The sequence below is a fragment of the Phaseolus vulgaris genome, chromosome 8, assembly GCF_051622355.1.
Source record: "Phaseolus vulgaris cultivar YP4 chromosome 8, ASM5162235v1, whole genome shotgun sequence".
Classification (NCBI taxonomy): Eukaryota; Viridiplantae; Streptophyta; class Magnoliopsida; order Fabales; family Fabaceae; genus Phaseolus; species Phaseolus vulgaris.
In genome coordinates, this window is record NC_143505.1 from 49,263,725 (window position 1) to 49,279,054 (window position 15,330).

Sequence of the window (15,330 nt, forward strand, 5' to 3'; positions counted from 1 at the left end):
TTTTTATCTTAGATTTTTCTTGAATTTTGTTTTAATTAAATATGATCTTAATTTAACTATTAATTAGGAATAAATTTACTTAAACATATTATTGTAAATTTATTTTTTTAAAATAAAGAAGAAAAAATGAAGAAATACTTTTGAAAGATAAAGACAAATCCACTATGAAAGCTAATTTTATGTTTCAAGATTAAATTTGTCATTCTTAGTTGTTAGTATTCTACGAATGACCGTGAAATTGTTAGAAGTTGAAACACGAGAATTCTAGGTTGACTGTTAGTGAGGCTCACTGTCAAATTTTCTAAGGTTGGATGTGAGACTTTTTTTTCGGAGTGGAAAGTTTTTCATGACTTTAATAAGTAGGTATAAAAGATATTTTTGTACCCATTGAAAGTGTTAGTGTATTTGGGTTTCAACTTAAGCTTTGGAGAAAAAGAAAAAGAAGCTTTTAAGATATTAGGTGTAGAAAATTTACATTGTACTTGGATGGTTACTCAACCAAGTTTTTCAATTTTTTTATCACCTCTTCTTCCTTTTTCATTAATAAATAGGTAAACCTTTTTTTATTTGATTAAATGTAGTTATACTAAACACTCTTATATATTAATATACATAATTTTTTTTAATCTTCAACACTATTGTTTTAATTTTATGTTTCATGAATCTTGTGAGATATTAATCATAGCTTTTGTTGAGTTTTGATTGTGACTTCAATTCAAATCTTTGAAGTGATGTAAAACACCATTGTCCATCTTTAAAAATGAGTATTAATTTATTGGTCATATTTTAGTAATTGATCTTAAAACAAGTTACTTTGTTAAGTTACGCAAAGGATTGAGGCTTAATAAAGAAACTTAAGTCCTTTTCACTAAAAGAATTAGGTTTATAATGATTAATATTAATATTAAAAGTCAAAATGTTGGATTAAGTATCACATTGTAATAAAGTGATCTTTAATAAAGTTTAACCACAACATTTCACTTAGCAGGAATTATTTTTTAATACTTTCATATTTTCTTAGGTTATCATTTTAGTGGCGGGTAAAAACGCATTAATCCCTTTTACTTTGATATTTTGTAAATGATTTAGTTTTGCAGTAAGACTTGAAGTTTTCATTTTACTACCTATACGATGTAGTATGCTTGTTAAGGACGTTGTTAAACAGACAATCTTACCAAGACGATATTATTTCAATAGTCTAATCAATGACAAATTAGTTTTTATAGTCTAGAAGAGCCTTGACAAGACGTCCTATGATTTGAATGATAATAAATAATATCAAGTTTTGATGAACTAGTGATTTGTTATAAGTGTTTATAATATTTGTAAGATCATAAGACTCAAGATGAAGTTTATAATAAAATAAAATTTCAAGTTTAATTTGTTAAGATTGTCTTAGAAGTCGTCGATAGTTGACTTATACATCCAAATAAAGCTTATGAGCAACAAACCAATTTTCTTGTTGTTATATGCTAAGTTTTGTAATGTCAATATAAAAAAAGAATGTTTAGTATGAAATGTAATTTAAGCGTAACAAGTTGAGTACATTAGAGATCTATCATCTAAAAAGGTTACCAATCTCTACTATGTTTAACACAAAAATCAAATATCATCACGTAAGTCACAATGCTCTTATTCAATATGTCTATAAATATAAAATCTCGCAATGCCAAAAATAACTAATAATGTTAATGCAAGATCGTCTTTTAAACAAAATAAAGTGAGTACAACATAATCTTTCTAAATCATTCATTTTGTAAAATTATTTCTCAACAAAAAAGTATTCATTTGTATTCTCCTTTTTTACCTTCACTTATTGTAGCTAAGATTGACAATAATAGAATACTCATCAAACTTAAAAGTGATTTAATATTAATCAATACATTTGTTCTTTATTTTCATGGAGTTAAAAGAAGATTACTAAAAATAACTTTTTATACTAATATAAGTTAAAATGGCATGAAAAATACTTATAATAATTTTAATTAGTAGTTTTTATAGGTTGTAAAGAAAGACCATACACAATTCAATATTGAATTGAACCACTATAAAATTCTAAGTTATTTGTGCTTCAATTTTATATTTATACAAACTTCTAGTATTTGTCACAAACTATTTACAGTAATATCTTTTTATAACTAGTAAAGAATCCTTTTTAGACCAACTACTTTTTGGTATCTAGTGAGAAACTTTCAAATAATTTTTTTTTCCAATCTTTTTATATAACTAATATATTAACAATACACAAACTATATAAAAGTTCTTTATATAATTGTTCTCGTCGGTTGACTCTGGTGATAAGCTCTAGCTCCGGTATGTCTCTTCTGAAATCTGTTTTACGTCTTGTTGCACTGAAACGTGGTTTCGTTGACACAAAGAGAGTTATACCCGTTGATCACACTCCAACGATCAAGTTAGTAAGAGCTTACTAAAATTAAAGAAGTATTAAGTTTCAGTATCAGAAATAACGTATCTTTACTTGGGGTCTCAAACCCCTTTTATAGTTTATCTCTTATAGCAGTTTTCTCTCATGAAAATCTAATCTCAACCGAAAGTATAAAATAATAACAGAAAAACCACCTGCCAACACGGCACCATCTTAGGCACTAACAACAATAAAATTCTCTGTTTACATGGACACTCTTACTCATGATGCAACGTTATCTTTTCACGATACATGCAACTTAACCACTACGTGCCCTAAAACACACATTTAGGTTAAAATATATTTACGTGGCTTAACCACTACGTGCACTAACGCACACCCTTAGATTAAGAAATATCTTTTACTTATAACCTTATATTAGCGTATAAAAATATTATTTTAATTATTTTCCAATGAGCTTACTAGTATAACTAGATCAAACTCGTGACCCACTTTATAGGCCTAACAGTCGAGCTGACCTACCCAAATTCGTGCACCGAACTCCAATCACTAAGCAATGAACACTTTGTTTAGTACAATAATCTTTCTAAATAATTTTTTTAGATTATATATAAATTAATTGTAGCGAAACCAATTTATTTATTTTTCCTAAAAATCTAATGGGATTCCAAAGTATAAATTTTTATCTTAATTTCTTGCACATTAGTTCTACTGGTAGACAAATTTAAAGTATAGTTTTTAGTGATCATGGTATTTACGTAAATTTTAAAAGAGAAATGATATTTTTATTATAATTTATCAAACACCATTTTTGTGTGTTTATCACTTCCTCATCATTTATTGCATGTCGTAATGATAAAAAAATTAAAAATGATATATATATATATATATATAAATGTTATGTGTATCATTTCTAAGTTAAAAAAAATACTGTTAACTAAAAGGATTCTATTTTAATTATACATAAATTTTAATTCAATAAATTTTTAATTACTTAAATTAATTATATATTATACTATGTAGGTCGAAATGTCAAACCGAAAGTTCATACCGCAAGATTAAATATAAAGAATAAATAAATAAATAATATTAAATTAATTACTGTAGCAAAGTTCACAAAAACAAGTTTGTGTGTTTAATAAATATTAGGTACAAAAAGAAAAAATCCAAATAGGTTCTGACCCAATAAGAGAGCATTATAAATAGATGATCAACCCAATAGATAAGTAGAGTGATTTTATCTGATAACTATCTAAACCTGATTCTGATTTTCATATCTTATTTTCTATTTTCTAAATTGTGTGAATTTTAAAAATATTTATGCTATAAAGAAAATTTCCATTAGCTTTTGTTTAATCAAACTTTGGTTCAAACTAATTTAAGGAAACTGTAAAGAAAATGTCAAAGAAAAAAAAGCGAGAGAGTCTTCCAATTACAAATCACCATGTATCATAAATTGATTGATTTTTTTTAACAGTCATATCTTGAAATATATTTTATTTTTCTTAAATTATATATTAGTTATATAGTTGTAGAGAATGTAATTAAATGGTAACTAGAGTTTGTATTTCTTCAATTGTATACATTATGATATTTTAATTTGATATGTTTTGTTGTAATACTTTTACATATTATTACATAATAAAACCTTTTAGAATTGTGTGTTGTATTTATATGAATATTTTGTCTAAAAGATTCAATTTAATATTTCATTTAGTTTTATTTACTAATTTTTCATTTTATATTTCCGACTATTCGTGTTTCGTTCTTTTCTTTATTAATTTTTTATTTCATATTTCTCGACTATTTGTGTTTCGATCTTTTGGTGTGTTTAATGATCTTAAATTTATTTTAATAAATTTAGAATAATTTTTCAAAAAAGAATTGTTTATTTATTTGAATAGAACATTAAGGTAAGCTTAAAGTCTATAAATTACAGAAGCCGCCCCCCAAAACTAAATCCGGAGTTTAGTGTACTTCATTGCAACCTTCCTGCAACTAAACCAGTTATTTATTTTAATTTATTTGTAATAAAATAAAAAACAACTAAATAAAAATAAAAAAAAAAGGTATTTTTATTTTGTGAGAAAAAACCCTTAAAAAAATGTTAGCTGGGTCGTTCACTCTCCTCCACGCAACGCCGCCAACTCACCTACGCCCAAATAAGGAGCGATTAGTAGGTGAAGAGGAGAAAACAATCAAAAACACCAAAACCCTCAAAAATTTGACCTCATTGCCAACTAGCACGCCCAATCATTCGGAAATTACGAAACCACCCTTCTCCCAACTACCACCATTCCGTCTCTACCAGACACACACAAACACACCGCAACAACCCAACCTCAGACGTCTCCTTATAAATCTCTCACCAAACTCCCCTCACCCTCTTCACCACCCACAAAACCTGTGTGACTCCTCACATCCAAAATATCAAACACCATTACTGCAACATCATTACCATTCTCTTTCTCTCTCTCCACAATAACAATGGCAATCTCCTCAACCTCCAACTCTCTCATTCCCACCAAATCTCTCATCCCTCAATCCCACCCGCTTCTTCCCTCCACCAACATCAGGCCTGGCCTCAAGTCCAAGCCCGGCCTAGCTCCTTCCATCTTTGCCGTCCATGCGGCCGAGCCTGCTAAAAACCCCGTAGTCTCTGACAAGCCCAAGCCTCAGTCCCCGCCTCCCCCAGCCCCGGCCCGGGCCGGGAAGTGGGCCGTGGACAGCTGGAAGGCGAAGAAGGCACTGCAGCTGCCCGAGTACCCGAGCAAGGAGGATCTGGAGTCCGTTCTCCACACGCTCGAGGCGTTTCCGCCTATCGTCTTCGCTGGAGAGGCCCGGACGCTGGAGGAGCGCCTGGGCGAAGCGGCTCTCGGAAATGCCTTCCTACTTCAGGGCGGTGACTGCGCCGAAAGCTTCAAGGAGTTCAATGCCAACAACATCCGTGACACCTTCCGAATCATCCTCCAGATGAGCGTCGTCATGATGTTCGGCGGCCAAATGCCCGTCATCAAGGTAAAACCCGAACCACGACAATCTTGTTCGATAGAGTATCCAGATGTCAATATCTTAGCAATACTTGTTGTCACATTCTGTTGTGAATTGAATTGACGGTGTGAGTGTGAATTTGAATGGCGTTGTTGTGGTTGTTGTTTGTTTAGGTGGGGAGAATGGCTGGGCAGTTTGCGAAGCCGAGATCCGATTCGTTTGAGGAGAAGAACGGCGTGAAGCTTCCGAGTTACAGAGGGGATAATATTAACGGAGACGCGTTTAATGAGAAGTCTAGAATTCCGGATCCGCAGAGGATGATCAGGGCTTATTGTCAAGCTGCAGCTACGCTTAATCTTCTCAGAGCTTTCGCCACTGGAGGTTATGCCGCTATGCAGAGGGTTACTCAATGGAATTTGGACTTCACCCAGCACAGTGAACAGGGAGATAGGTATTTATTTATTTATTTATTTGCAATTTGCAATTTGCACTTTTTACTTTTGCTTGGAACTGTAGCAATCCTTTGAATTAGTCGTTTTCACCTCTTACAGGGTTCCCTGATTTACATGAAATCTAGGTTGGTTTGTAATCAGTGAAGGGAAAAAAAATCTAAATTGGGTGAAAATTAATTTGATTATTGAGAAAAAAAATGCTTGTTTTAATTTTTTTTTGTATCGTAGGAGATAATTAAACCGTTGTTTGATATTGTGATAAGTGGGGATGCATGTGCGGTGGAGGGTATTTGGTTGTTTTGTTTCTTTCTCAAAAGCCAACTCGTCTGTGTCGCAATTGTGATAAAGTTTATGTTAAATCGGCACGAGTTACACGATTTCCTCTAAACAGTGGTATCTGATGATGATAGTTTAACATAGTTTATTTCACCTATTTGACGTAAGAGATTGACTTTGGAGATTTTTTATTAGCAATTCAATTTACCCGTATACGAATTTTGTTTGAAGTTGTCTTCACTACAGACTCGGAAGGCAGAACTCGATTGATGTTCTTTACTTTTCTTTTATACTTTCCTACACACACACTCATTAAAAAGACAGCCTGCTTTTGCTTTCCACTTTTGCTAGGTGATTTTACATTGTACAAGAATTATAAGAGGGGTATAAAGCAAAAGTAAAGTAAAAAATAAATATTTTAACAAAACTATTAGATTGTATCCATATTTGTGTAGTTGATGTGAATGTGCATGTATGGAGCTACAACTGATGATGCATTAAAAAACCGAACTAATTTTGTAGGAATTATCTAAGTGATAAATACCATAGATTGCCGGGCAAAATGAAATTTTGCCAAAATTTATATCCATGCATATTTGTGAAGCCTATTTGATGTGATGCATACCACGGTGCATTAAAGAAGTGGGAGTGTATGGATTTCCAAATTTTGTAGTATTTAACTCAGGTAAATAGACCATAGCCTTCCACTTTTTGAAAATGGGTAATTTTTCACCAAAGGACCGACCGTCCCTGATATCTTCCACTCCCATTTTATTTCAGCACCCATGCTGGTTATACTTTTTTTTACACTTTCCTAGTTTAGAAAAAAATGTTTAAAGCGTGTTTGGTGTGTGCACTTTTGTTTTGTCATCTAAAACAAAAGATAAGAACGCTGTAATGAAAATGGCGTACAGAGAAACAATATTGTTTTTTTACTAGTTTCAAGATAACAGTTTATAAGAGGAATGTACTTGTTTACAATTTCTTTACAAGGTCTATTATGTTGTTTTTAATTGTAGTGTGGCTTGACATAGATTATATTTCTTATTGGTATGGCAGGTACCGTGAACTTGCTAACCGAGTTGATGAGGCCCTTGGATTCATGGCTGCTGCTGGGCTCACAGTGGACCATCCAATCATGAAAACAACCGAATTCTGGACATCTCATGAGTGCTTATTGTTGCCATATGAACAATCCCTCACTAGGTTGGATTCAACTTCTGGTCTCTACTATGATTGCTCAGCCCATATGCTTTGGGTTGGAGAACGAACCAGACAGCTCGATGGTGCCCATGTTGAGTTTCTTAGAGGAGTTGCTAACCCCTTGGGAATCAAGGTTTGGACATGATCAATTTAATTCCTATTCCAAAAAATGCAGTGTCATTCTTATGTCTAGTGTTTCTTTGATTTGCATTTATAGGGATTTAAGTGGCTTTATTGAAGCTGTATGTTTTTTATGTATTGGCAGGTAAGTGATAAGATGGATCCAAATGAGCTTGTTAAACTCATTGAGATCTTGAATTCCCAAAACAAACCAGGGAGAATAACTGTGATTACTAGGATGGGAGCTGAAAATATGAGGGTGAAGCTTCCACATCTCATCAGGGCAGTGCGCAGGGCAGGGCAAATTGTCACTTGGGTCAGTGATCCTATGCACGGAAACACCATCAAGGCTCCCTGTGGTCTTAAAACTCGCCCGTTCGATTCCATCAGGGTATACTCTCGCGTCTCTTTCTAATTTTTAATTGGTTATAGGTGGCTGTCGAATATCTTCAAATATGCGTAAATGTTAGGATTAAAATGAAGTTGAAGTTATTGTCCTCTTCCTTGGAGGAAAATAAAACCGTTTTTCACCCTGTGCTAGTCATAATCTTTGGATAAAACAAAACCTCTTCAAACTTTTGTTTGAAAGAAGGAAAAATATTGAAAAGATGTATGTTTTTTAAAATGATGCATACTAACATGTCTTGCTAGTAAGAGAAAGAAGATAGAAGTGACAAAAATTGTAAATGTTATTGACAATATGACCCGAAAAAAATCTAAAAAAATGAAGGATGCGAACAGAATATACTGGCATCTGAAGTGAGGTCGTGTATGGTGGGCTACCAGACCTAAAGTCTATAATACTTAGAAGCTGAAGTGGTAGGTCGAAAAAGGGCTAATTGTAGAAGTTGGTGAAACAGTATACTAGTCAGGTCATTTTCAGTTCGAAAGATCATTGTGGTATTGGTTATATTTCCATATCATTAGGTGGGAGTGGACCTTGGGGTCCAAGTGGGGGTGTTAATGTTTTTATTCTTGTCAACTAATAGAAAGAAACATGATAGCACCATGTCACTACCGCCAAACCACGTTAGTGATTTTTCCAAAGCAATAAAGTTTAGTGAGATAATAAAGTATTGAGAAAATTGATCATTGTTGAGGAGGTCATTGACTTTTTTTGTCTGAATTATTGGTCAGGCTGAAGTGAGAGCATTCTTCGATGTGCACGAGCAAGAGGGAAGCCACGCAGGAGGGGTTCATCTAGAGATGACGGGTCAAAATGTGACTGAGTGCATTGGTGGATCAAGAACAGTGACATTTGATGACTTGAGCTCACGTTACCACACACACTGTGACCCAAGGCTCAATGCTTCACAATCCCTTGAGCTTGCTTTCATCATCGCTGAACGTTTGAGAAAGAGCAGGATGAGATCGCAGCAAGCAACTGCCCCTCTAGGACTGTAAAAGCGCCTACAAAATCCAACAAGAGAAAATATCTTTGTTCTTTTTTTCCCTACATATTTATTAACGTCACTTTGATGCTGCATGTGGATTTGTTATGTGTTGTGTTCGTATGTGTATACTCCTATCACCTAGTAATGAGTTTGAACTGCCAAGGACAACAGTACTTCTTTTAATAATAATGAAACCAAAACGTTTCTCCTCACTCATCTTTTTGGTCCTTCTCCTTCGACTACTTTTCACAGGGATGCGATAGAACAATAAAATTTTATCGTATAAGTGAATGAAAGTATGTTTAAAAATTAAAATATTTCATAAAATGTTGATGTATGATTAAGAATATAATAATTCTGTATTAATTAGCTATGGTAAAAGTTCTTTTTTCAGAAATTTGTATTAGGGTTCCGCTTTGCAAACTTGATATTATGGGTTTATTGACATGCGGCCTTCCCATTATTCAGCCATATAGGCTCATGAGTTGGGAAGTATCCATTACCCAGCATGGATTGTTTCTTCCTGCACCTCCATAGATTCTTCTCGCAGCTTCATAAACTTTCGTATTTTCAAAAATGTTCCTATATAATATTCTGGATTACATAATCTGGATGTCATTTTTCAAATTCGTAATTAACTTCCGGATTATATAATTTGAAAGTTTTTTTCAGATGCATGATTAATTTTCAGATTACATAATCCGGAAGTCTTTTCTAATATGAAATTAGTTTTTGGATTATGTAATTCAAAAGTAATTTTTTAAATACGTGTTCAAATTATATAATCCAGAAACTACTCTCAAATCCAAACTAATTGGATTATATAATAAAAATATCATTTTGGATTATATAATCCGAAATATATGACAAAAACTAATAATAAATTATTTTATGAGTTCCAAAATAAGCAGGAAGAACAGTCCAACATGTCATGTGTTTTTCTTTCTTTCGTACATAATCTCATCATGTTGTGCCCAAACATGTGGAAGATAGATCAAATAGGATTTGAGATTATAAAATATATTAATTTTCTAAATATATTGTTTGAAATAAGTAATGACTCTCAATGTCAATCAAACTCGAAACGATTTATAAAATGACTTCTGTAACTAGCTCTTATAATTTCAATTTAACATTAACTAGATTTGAAAATAAATCAAGGTGCTTGACAAAAACCACATGGGTAACCTATATCACATCTGGACTAATTCTTTCTGCACCTACATATGTTCTGGCACCCCATACAAAATATGAAAATACTTTTTTATTCGTCTTGTGCCACCTTTGTATTTTGAATTATATAATCCAGAATGGTATTTCGGATTATATAATCTGGAAGTCTGGATTTGAAAAAAGACTTTCGGATTATGTAATCCAGAAGCTAATTACGAATTTGAAAAATGATTTTTAGATTATGTAATCCAAAATATTAAGTAGCAACATTTTTTAAAATACAAAAATTTATGAAAGTAGAAGAAAAACATAAGAAAGTGCATGAAGAAGTCTCACATCTGTTATGTTTTTATATGTCACATCTTTTATTAAAACATTTTGTTTAAAAGGGAGAGTATAGGACATTCAAAAATTTTGTTAAACTAAAACATGTTTACATATTTTAAAAAATGAATAAATATTTATTATTATCATTATTATTATTATTATTATTATTATTAATTTCATTACAAAGCATTAAAATGCGTATATTTTTTTTTAAATTATTAAGCATATTGGTTTATTATATAATAAATATATTCAAATCATATAATCTACTTTAACAAATGGTTAATTTAGAGGTTGAAATCTAATATTCAATTAACATAATATGAGTGCAATTTTAGAGTTTATAATTTAGGGTTTAGGATTTAAATGACTTCTTATCAACAATTTTAGCAGTTATAATATTGAAACAAAAATAGAGACAAATAATAATATGTCTAACATTCTTCAACATTATGTCACATATAAGCATGGTTATGAGTTGTTGTATCAAAACATGATTATCATGAGACTTTAATACTTTGTAGATACTAACACAAACTTTTTTTTTTCTTTTTTTCAATAAAGTGTGATATGCTAGTGAAAAATTTGAACTTTAGATCTTTGATACAATTTCACACATAGTCTTGTTTCACAAAGATCTTGACAAGCATCAAACTTATCATTTGTCTTGACTTTAATGTTCAAAAGATTTTCGATGAGACTATTACATACATTTTTTCTCCACATTCATAACATTAATACAATGTCTTACATAAAGAAACACCACCATGGAAGGTAAAAAAAAGTACTAACCTATTCTTCCATATGCTTTTATCATATGCCATTTTTTAGTATTTTCAAAGACAATGTTGATGTTCTCAACCCAATCATAAACTTGATCACCAGCTAAAGTAGTTTAGGAAATAACATCCTCCTAAAAACCATTAAAAACTTTTTTTTTTCAATCTGCAGCAAAGGTATGTGAGTAAGAAAATTTGAATCTCTATTATAATTTTTCTCTTTCCTTATTTCAAATGCACATAATTTCTATCTTCTTTACAGATAGAATAAGCATGATTACCCCTAACACTATATCCACCAAAGTTCCCATATATTGAGAAGTAATTTTATAGTACAAAATAACATTGCATGTAACTTGAAAGTGTTAAGTCATCAAGAGATTGTAATTTACAGGTTGTTTGGGATTGAAAATAAAAAATAAACAACTTGACATATTTGCATTTCATACATAACAAAAGTGGAATATTGTAAATGACCAATAAAACTAGCCATGAATTGTGATTTGTATTTAAGTTACCAAAATGATAAGGTTTATTGCCTCATTCTTGAAATTTGGAAAAAAATGGTCTATTTTTTTTCCATCAAGGAGAATAAATGGATGTTACAGTGACACGTATGGGTTTTTGCATCATGTTCACCAACACATAATCACTTAAACCTTGAAATTATATAGGGATGACAAAGCAAGGCGGGCCGTGCGGATTGACTTGCGACCCACTGAGAAAAATGCGAGGAGGGCTGCCTATTCCAACTCATTGGCCCACTTAGACCTGTCCCACATAACCCACAGCTCGTGCGGACCAAGTTCAGGTTGGACTGGCCCGCATAACTTAAAAATCTAAAAATTTCTTTCAGCACCCCCATATTTTTTTTCATGCATCCTCATATTTCACATTATGGAATTCTTACTCACATCTTATTACGCATGTGTCGTGAGAATAATATTGTGAGACCATTTACCTAATGCTTCTAAATAAAAAAGAATTAAATTTATTCAAAATTTCTATTTAATTTTTTTTATTAATTTTTAAAAAAAATATTTCTTATGCGGAGAGGGCCAGCCCGCGTTGCCATCCTTAAAATTATCAGAAGATACCAAAAAGTATTTGTTGGATGACCCTTCATTTCACTTTCTTGACTATCATTTCCATGTTTCACTTTTGTAGCTTGATACCCCAAAATGTAGACACTGTGAAAAGAGTCAACCTTTTTTCTATATATGCAATCTGTTGGGTATGAAGCCAGGATCAATTGGGTTGGGCTGAGTAGACACCATGTTTTAGTGAGTGGGCTTAATCATTGTGTCCCTTTATTATCTCTATTTAAAGAGATCATTGTACTTGTAATTGGTGTGCAAGAGGATATAATGTAAACCTAATAGTTGCCCGTGTGGATGTAGGTTGCAGTTGACAACCGAACCACGTTAAATCTTGTGTTGTTTATTTTTCTGCAGTTGATTCGTGATTGTGTGTGTTGCTTCCGCGTGCATTTTTCCCATCACAATCATTGTTAGAACCAAACTTAAACTTAAGCCTTTGATGAAAAAAATATCATCTATATAATCTTGAATTTATCATGTTAATCACTAGAACTAAAAGCGGAAGCATACTTGAATTCATAATGATAAGCTAGCAAACAAATTTGACCTTCCAGATCCACGCATAGTCTTTTTAGAGAATCTTTTAATAATCTCTTTGTCTCCTACTGATAATGAGATGTAAAAATAGAGAAGAATGTACTGTAATATATGGACCTAATCTATTTATGGATTTTCTTGCGATATTTCTATTTACCGATTACAAAATATAATCACCCTTGAATCATCAGACAATAAAGATCTCATAAACTTTTAGATTCATAACTACCAAAAATAATTTAATATCATTTAATCACTTTAACTTGGCATAACAATAACAATAGGTATCCTTAATATCTTTAATATGTAATTATTTACATATAAAACCAATGTTGGATTAAGAATCATGCCATCATCATGATAAACATGCATTTTTTTTATTCCACATTCATTGAACAAAATATCTTCCTTTTACCTGAAACATATTGTAACACCTGACTATTGTAGAAGAAACTATTATTAATTAGAAATTGAGAGTAATTTTTTTTGCAATAAGATTTTCTTTTAAAGAACATTTATCATAAAATAACTTCATAGATACATATGTATATCAAAATTTTACATATTTATAATTATTCATAGTATATTATAAAAATAAGCGAACTTTGTGCTATAATAAGAGTTCTACATTAGAATAGAGCACTTTCTATATATTTAATATCTATTAAAACTAAATTCTCCATGAGTTAACATCCTAGAGAAGATCTCATGAAATTTTCTTGAACAACTCTGACTACTTGTATAATAGGTACATATGAAAGAAAAACATGAAAAAGTGCAGTTTTTGTAAGCCTTAAATATTAATCTTAATAAGCATAACACACAATACAAACAATGGGGACATAGGATTTGACCTACAATTATGATACTCAATCTCACTTTATCAAACATATGGGTTCATATTCCACTTATGATGATCCATTATGAACATGAAAATTTACTTGGAAAATGATTAGGTAGTTGAACATTTCTCACTAAAACATTGGTACAAACATGATTATTTTTCTCAATAATTCCAACCATTTATTAGCTTATAAAAGAGACATATACTCACTACCTAACCTTGGTGATGCTAGCAAGTATCAGACAGTCCCAAGTTTAGCCTATAAATGTCCTAGTCCAAGACATTACTATGAACTATCCAAATATCTATGTGCATGATAAGTAATTCTTTACACCCCACCATGGTGTCAAGACTCTAGACAATTCAGTTAGACTTAGACAATCTCACAATGTAAGTTTACAAGCATGTTTTTTATGATAACAAGAAATCTTATAATGATAAGATAATTATCAAAACACTTTAAATGATGAAATAAAAAACACTAGACCATAAGATCCACGTAGACGTGTGAAGGGCCAACTGGACAACAAATATGGGAAGCGTGACTGCCACATGGTTGCACCTCAATGGAGAGAAACCCTCTTCACTCACAAGCCACCACTTGTCACTCCATGAATGGAGAGGATTTGCTCCAATTATAGAGTGTCATTTGTCAAACTATGAGTGAAAAGTATTTTTAGATTTTTGGAACCATTTATGCTATAAATAAAGGTTCTCAACTCATGTATTTTGCAGCTTTGATTGACTAATGAATTGCTGCACAAATTCAACCTCAATTTGTCTCTTAGCTCCCCCATAGTTAGCATTTTTTTAGTGTTTTAGGAAGGATCTTCCTAGAAATTTGCCTCACATCTCCTATGCATATTTTCCCTACTTCATTTCACCTTCATCTACTGTTTAAATTCATCCATAAAAGTCATAAATATTCTCCATCTTTCACAACAAAGAACTAAACTAAAAGAAACAATGCAAATCGAGCTAGAATTGCATCAATTAGTATCTAGAGCCTTGGTTGTATTCAAGAGATAAGTTGTTCTAGCTTGTGTTTTTTTTTCTTTTATTCCATCTTGTTTACTCACTATTTTTTAAGTATTGATTATGTTTTTCATTTGTTTCCAATGTTTCATTGTTGTTTTATTTCTTTTAATCAATTCCAAATGCTTAATCCTACTTGAACCAACCATTCTTCTGTAGTAGGACTTTTATTTGTGTTGCTTGAGTTCTTTTCAATTAAGGAGTTATATTCCTAACCCTAGTCATGTATTGGAAGTGGATCATGTCCAAGTCAATGAAAACTTATCATTTGAAGCTAGACCAATTATGATTAAAGATCATCACAGTAAGCAACTTAGAGGCAAGACCACCAGTATGGTGAAGGTGTTCTGAGATCATAGGTCTGGTGATTCCATGTGGGAGATAGAGGAAAACATAAGAGAATCTTATCCCTACCTCTTTTTTAGTAAGTTAATTTTTGAACACAATTTTTTCTTGTTGGGGAGAATGTAAGAACCTAGAAAATAGCTTTAGAGTAAAAGTGATACAATTAAAATGACACCATAATATTGTAAAAAGTTCATATAAATAGAAAAAACAGTTATTCAAATTTCATTTTAAAGTAACCAACATCTCTCTAAAAACACTTTTTATTTTCTCCTCTACCTTTTATATAGAAATATGATTTCATCCTTCATTAGATTAATGATTAAAGGCTACTTTTGGACTACTAACAATTATTAAAGAAAAGTTGC

At 31.7% G+C, this 15,330-nt stretch overlaps 1 protein-coding gene across 1 annotated transcript; it reads left to right on the forward strand.

Moving 5' to 3' along the window:
* The first annotated feature begins 4,514 nt into the window (after window positions 1-4,514).
* LOC137826457 (phospho-2-dehydro-3-deoxyheptonate aldolase 1, chloroplastic) lies at window positions 4,515-9,034 on the forward strand. Its single transcript, XM_068632427.1, has 5 exons — window positions 4,515-5,404; window positions 5,551-5,828; window positions 7,165-7,441; window positions 7,574-7,819; window positions 8,566-9,034. Exons 1-5 carry the CDS (start codon window positions 4,874-4,876, stop codon window positions 8,830-8,832), a joined length of 1,599 nt encoding a protein of 532 aa, XP_068488528.1. The 5' UTR covers window positions 4,515-4,873; the 3' UTR covers window positions 8,833-9,034.
* Window positions 9,035-15,330: the final 6,296 nt, after the last annotated feature.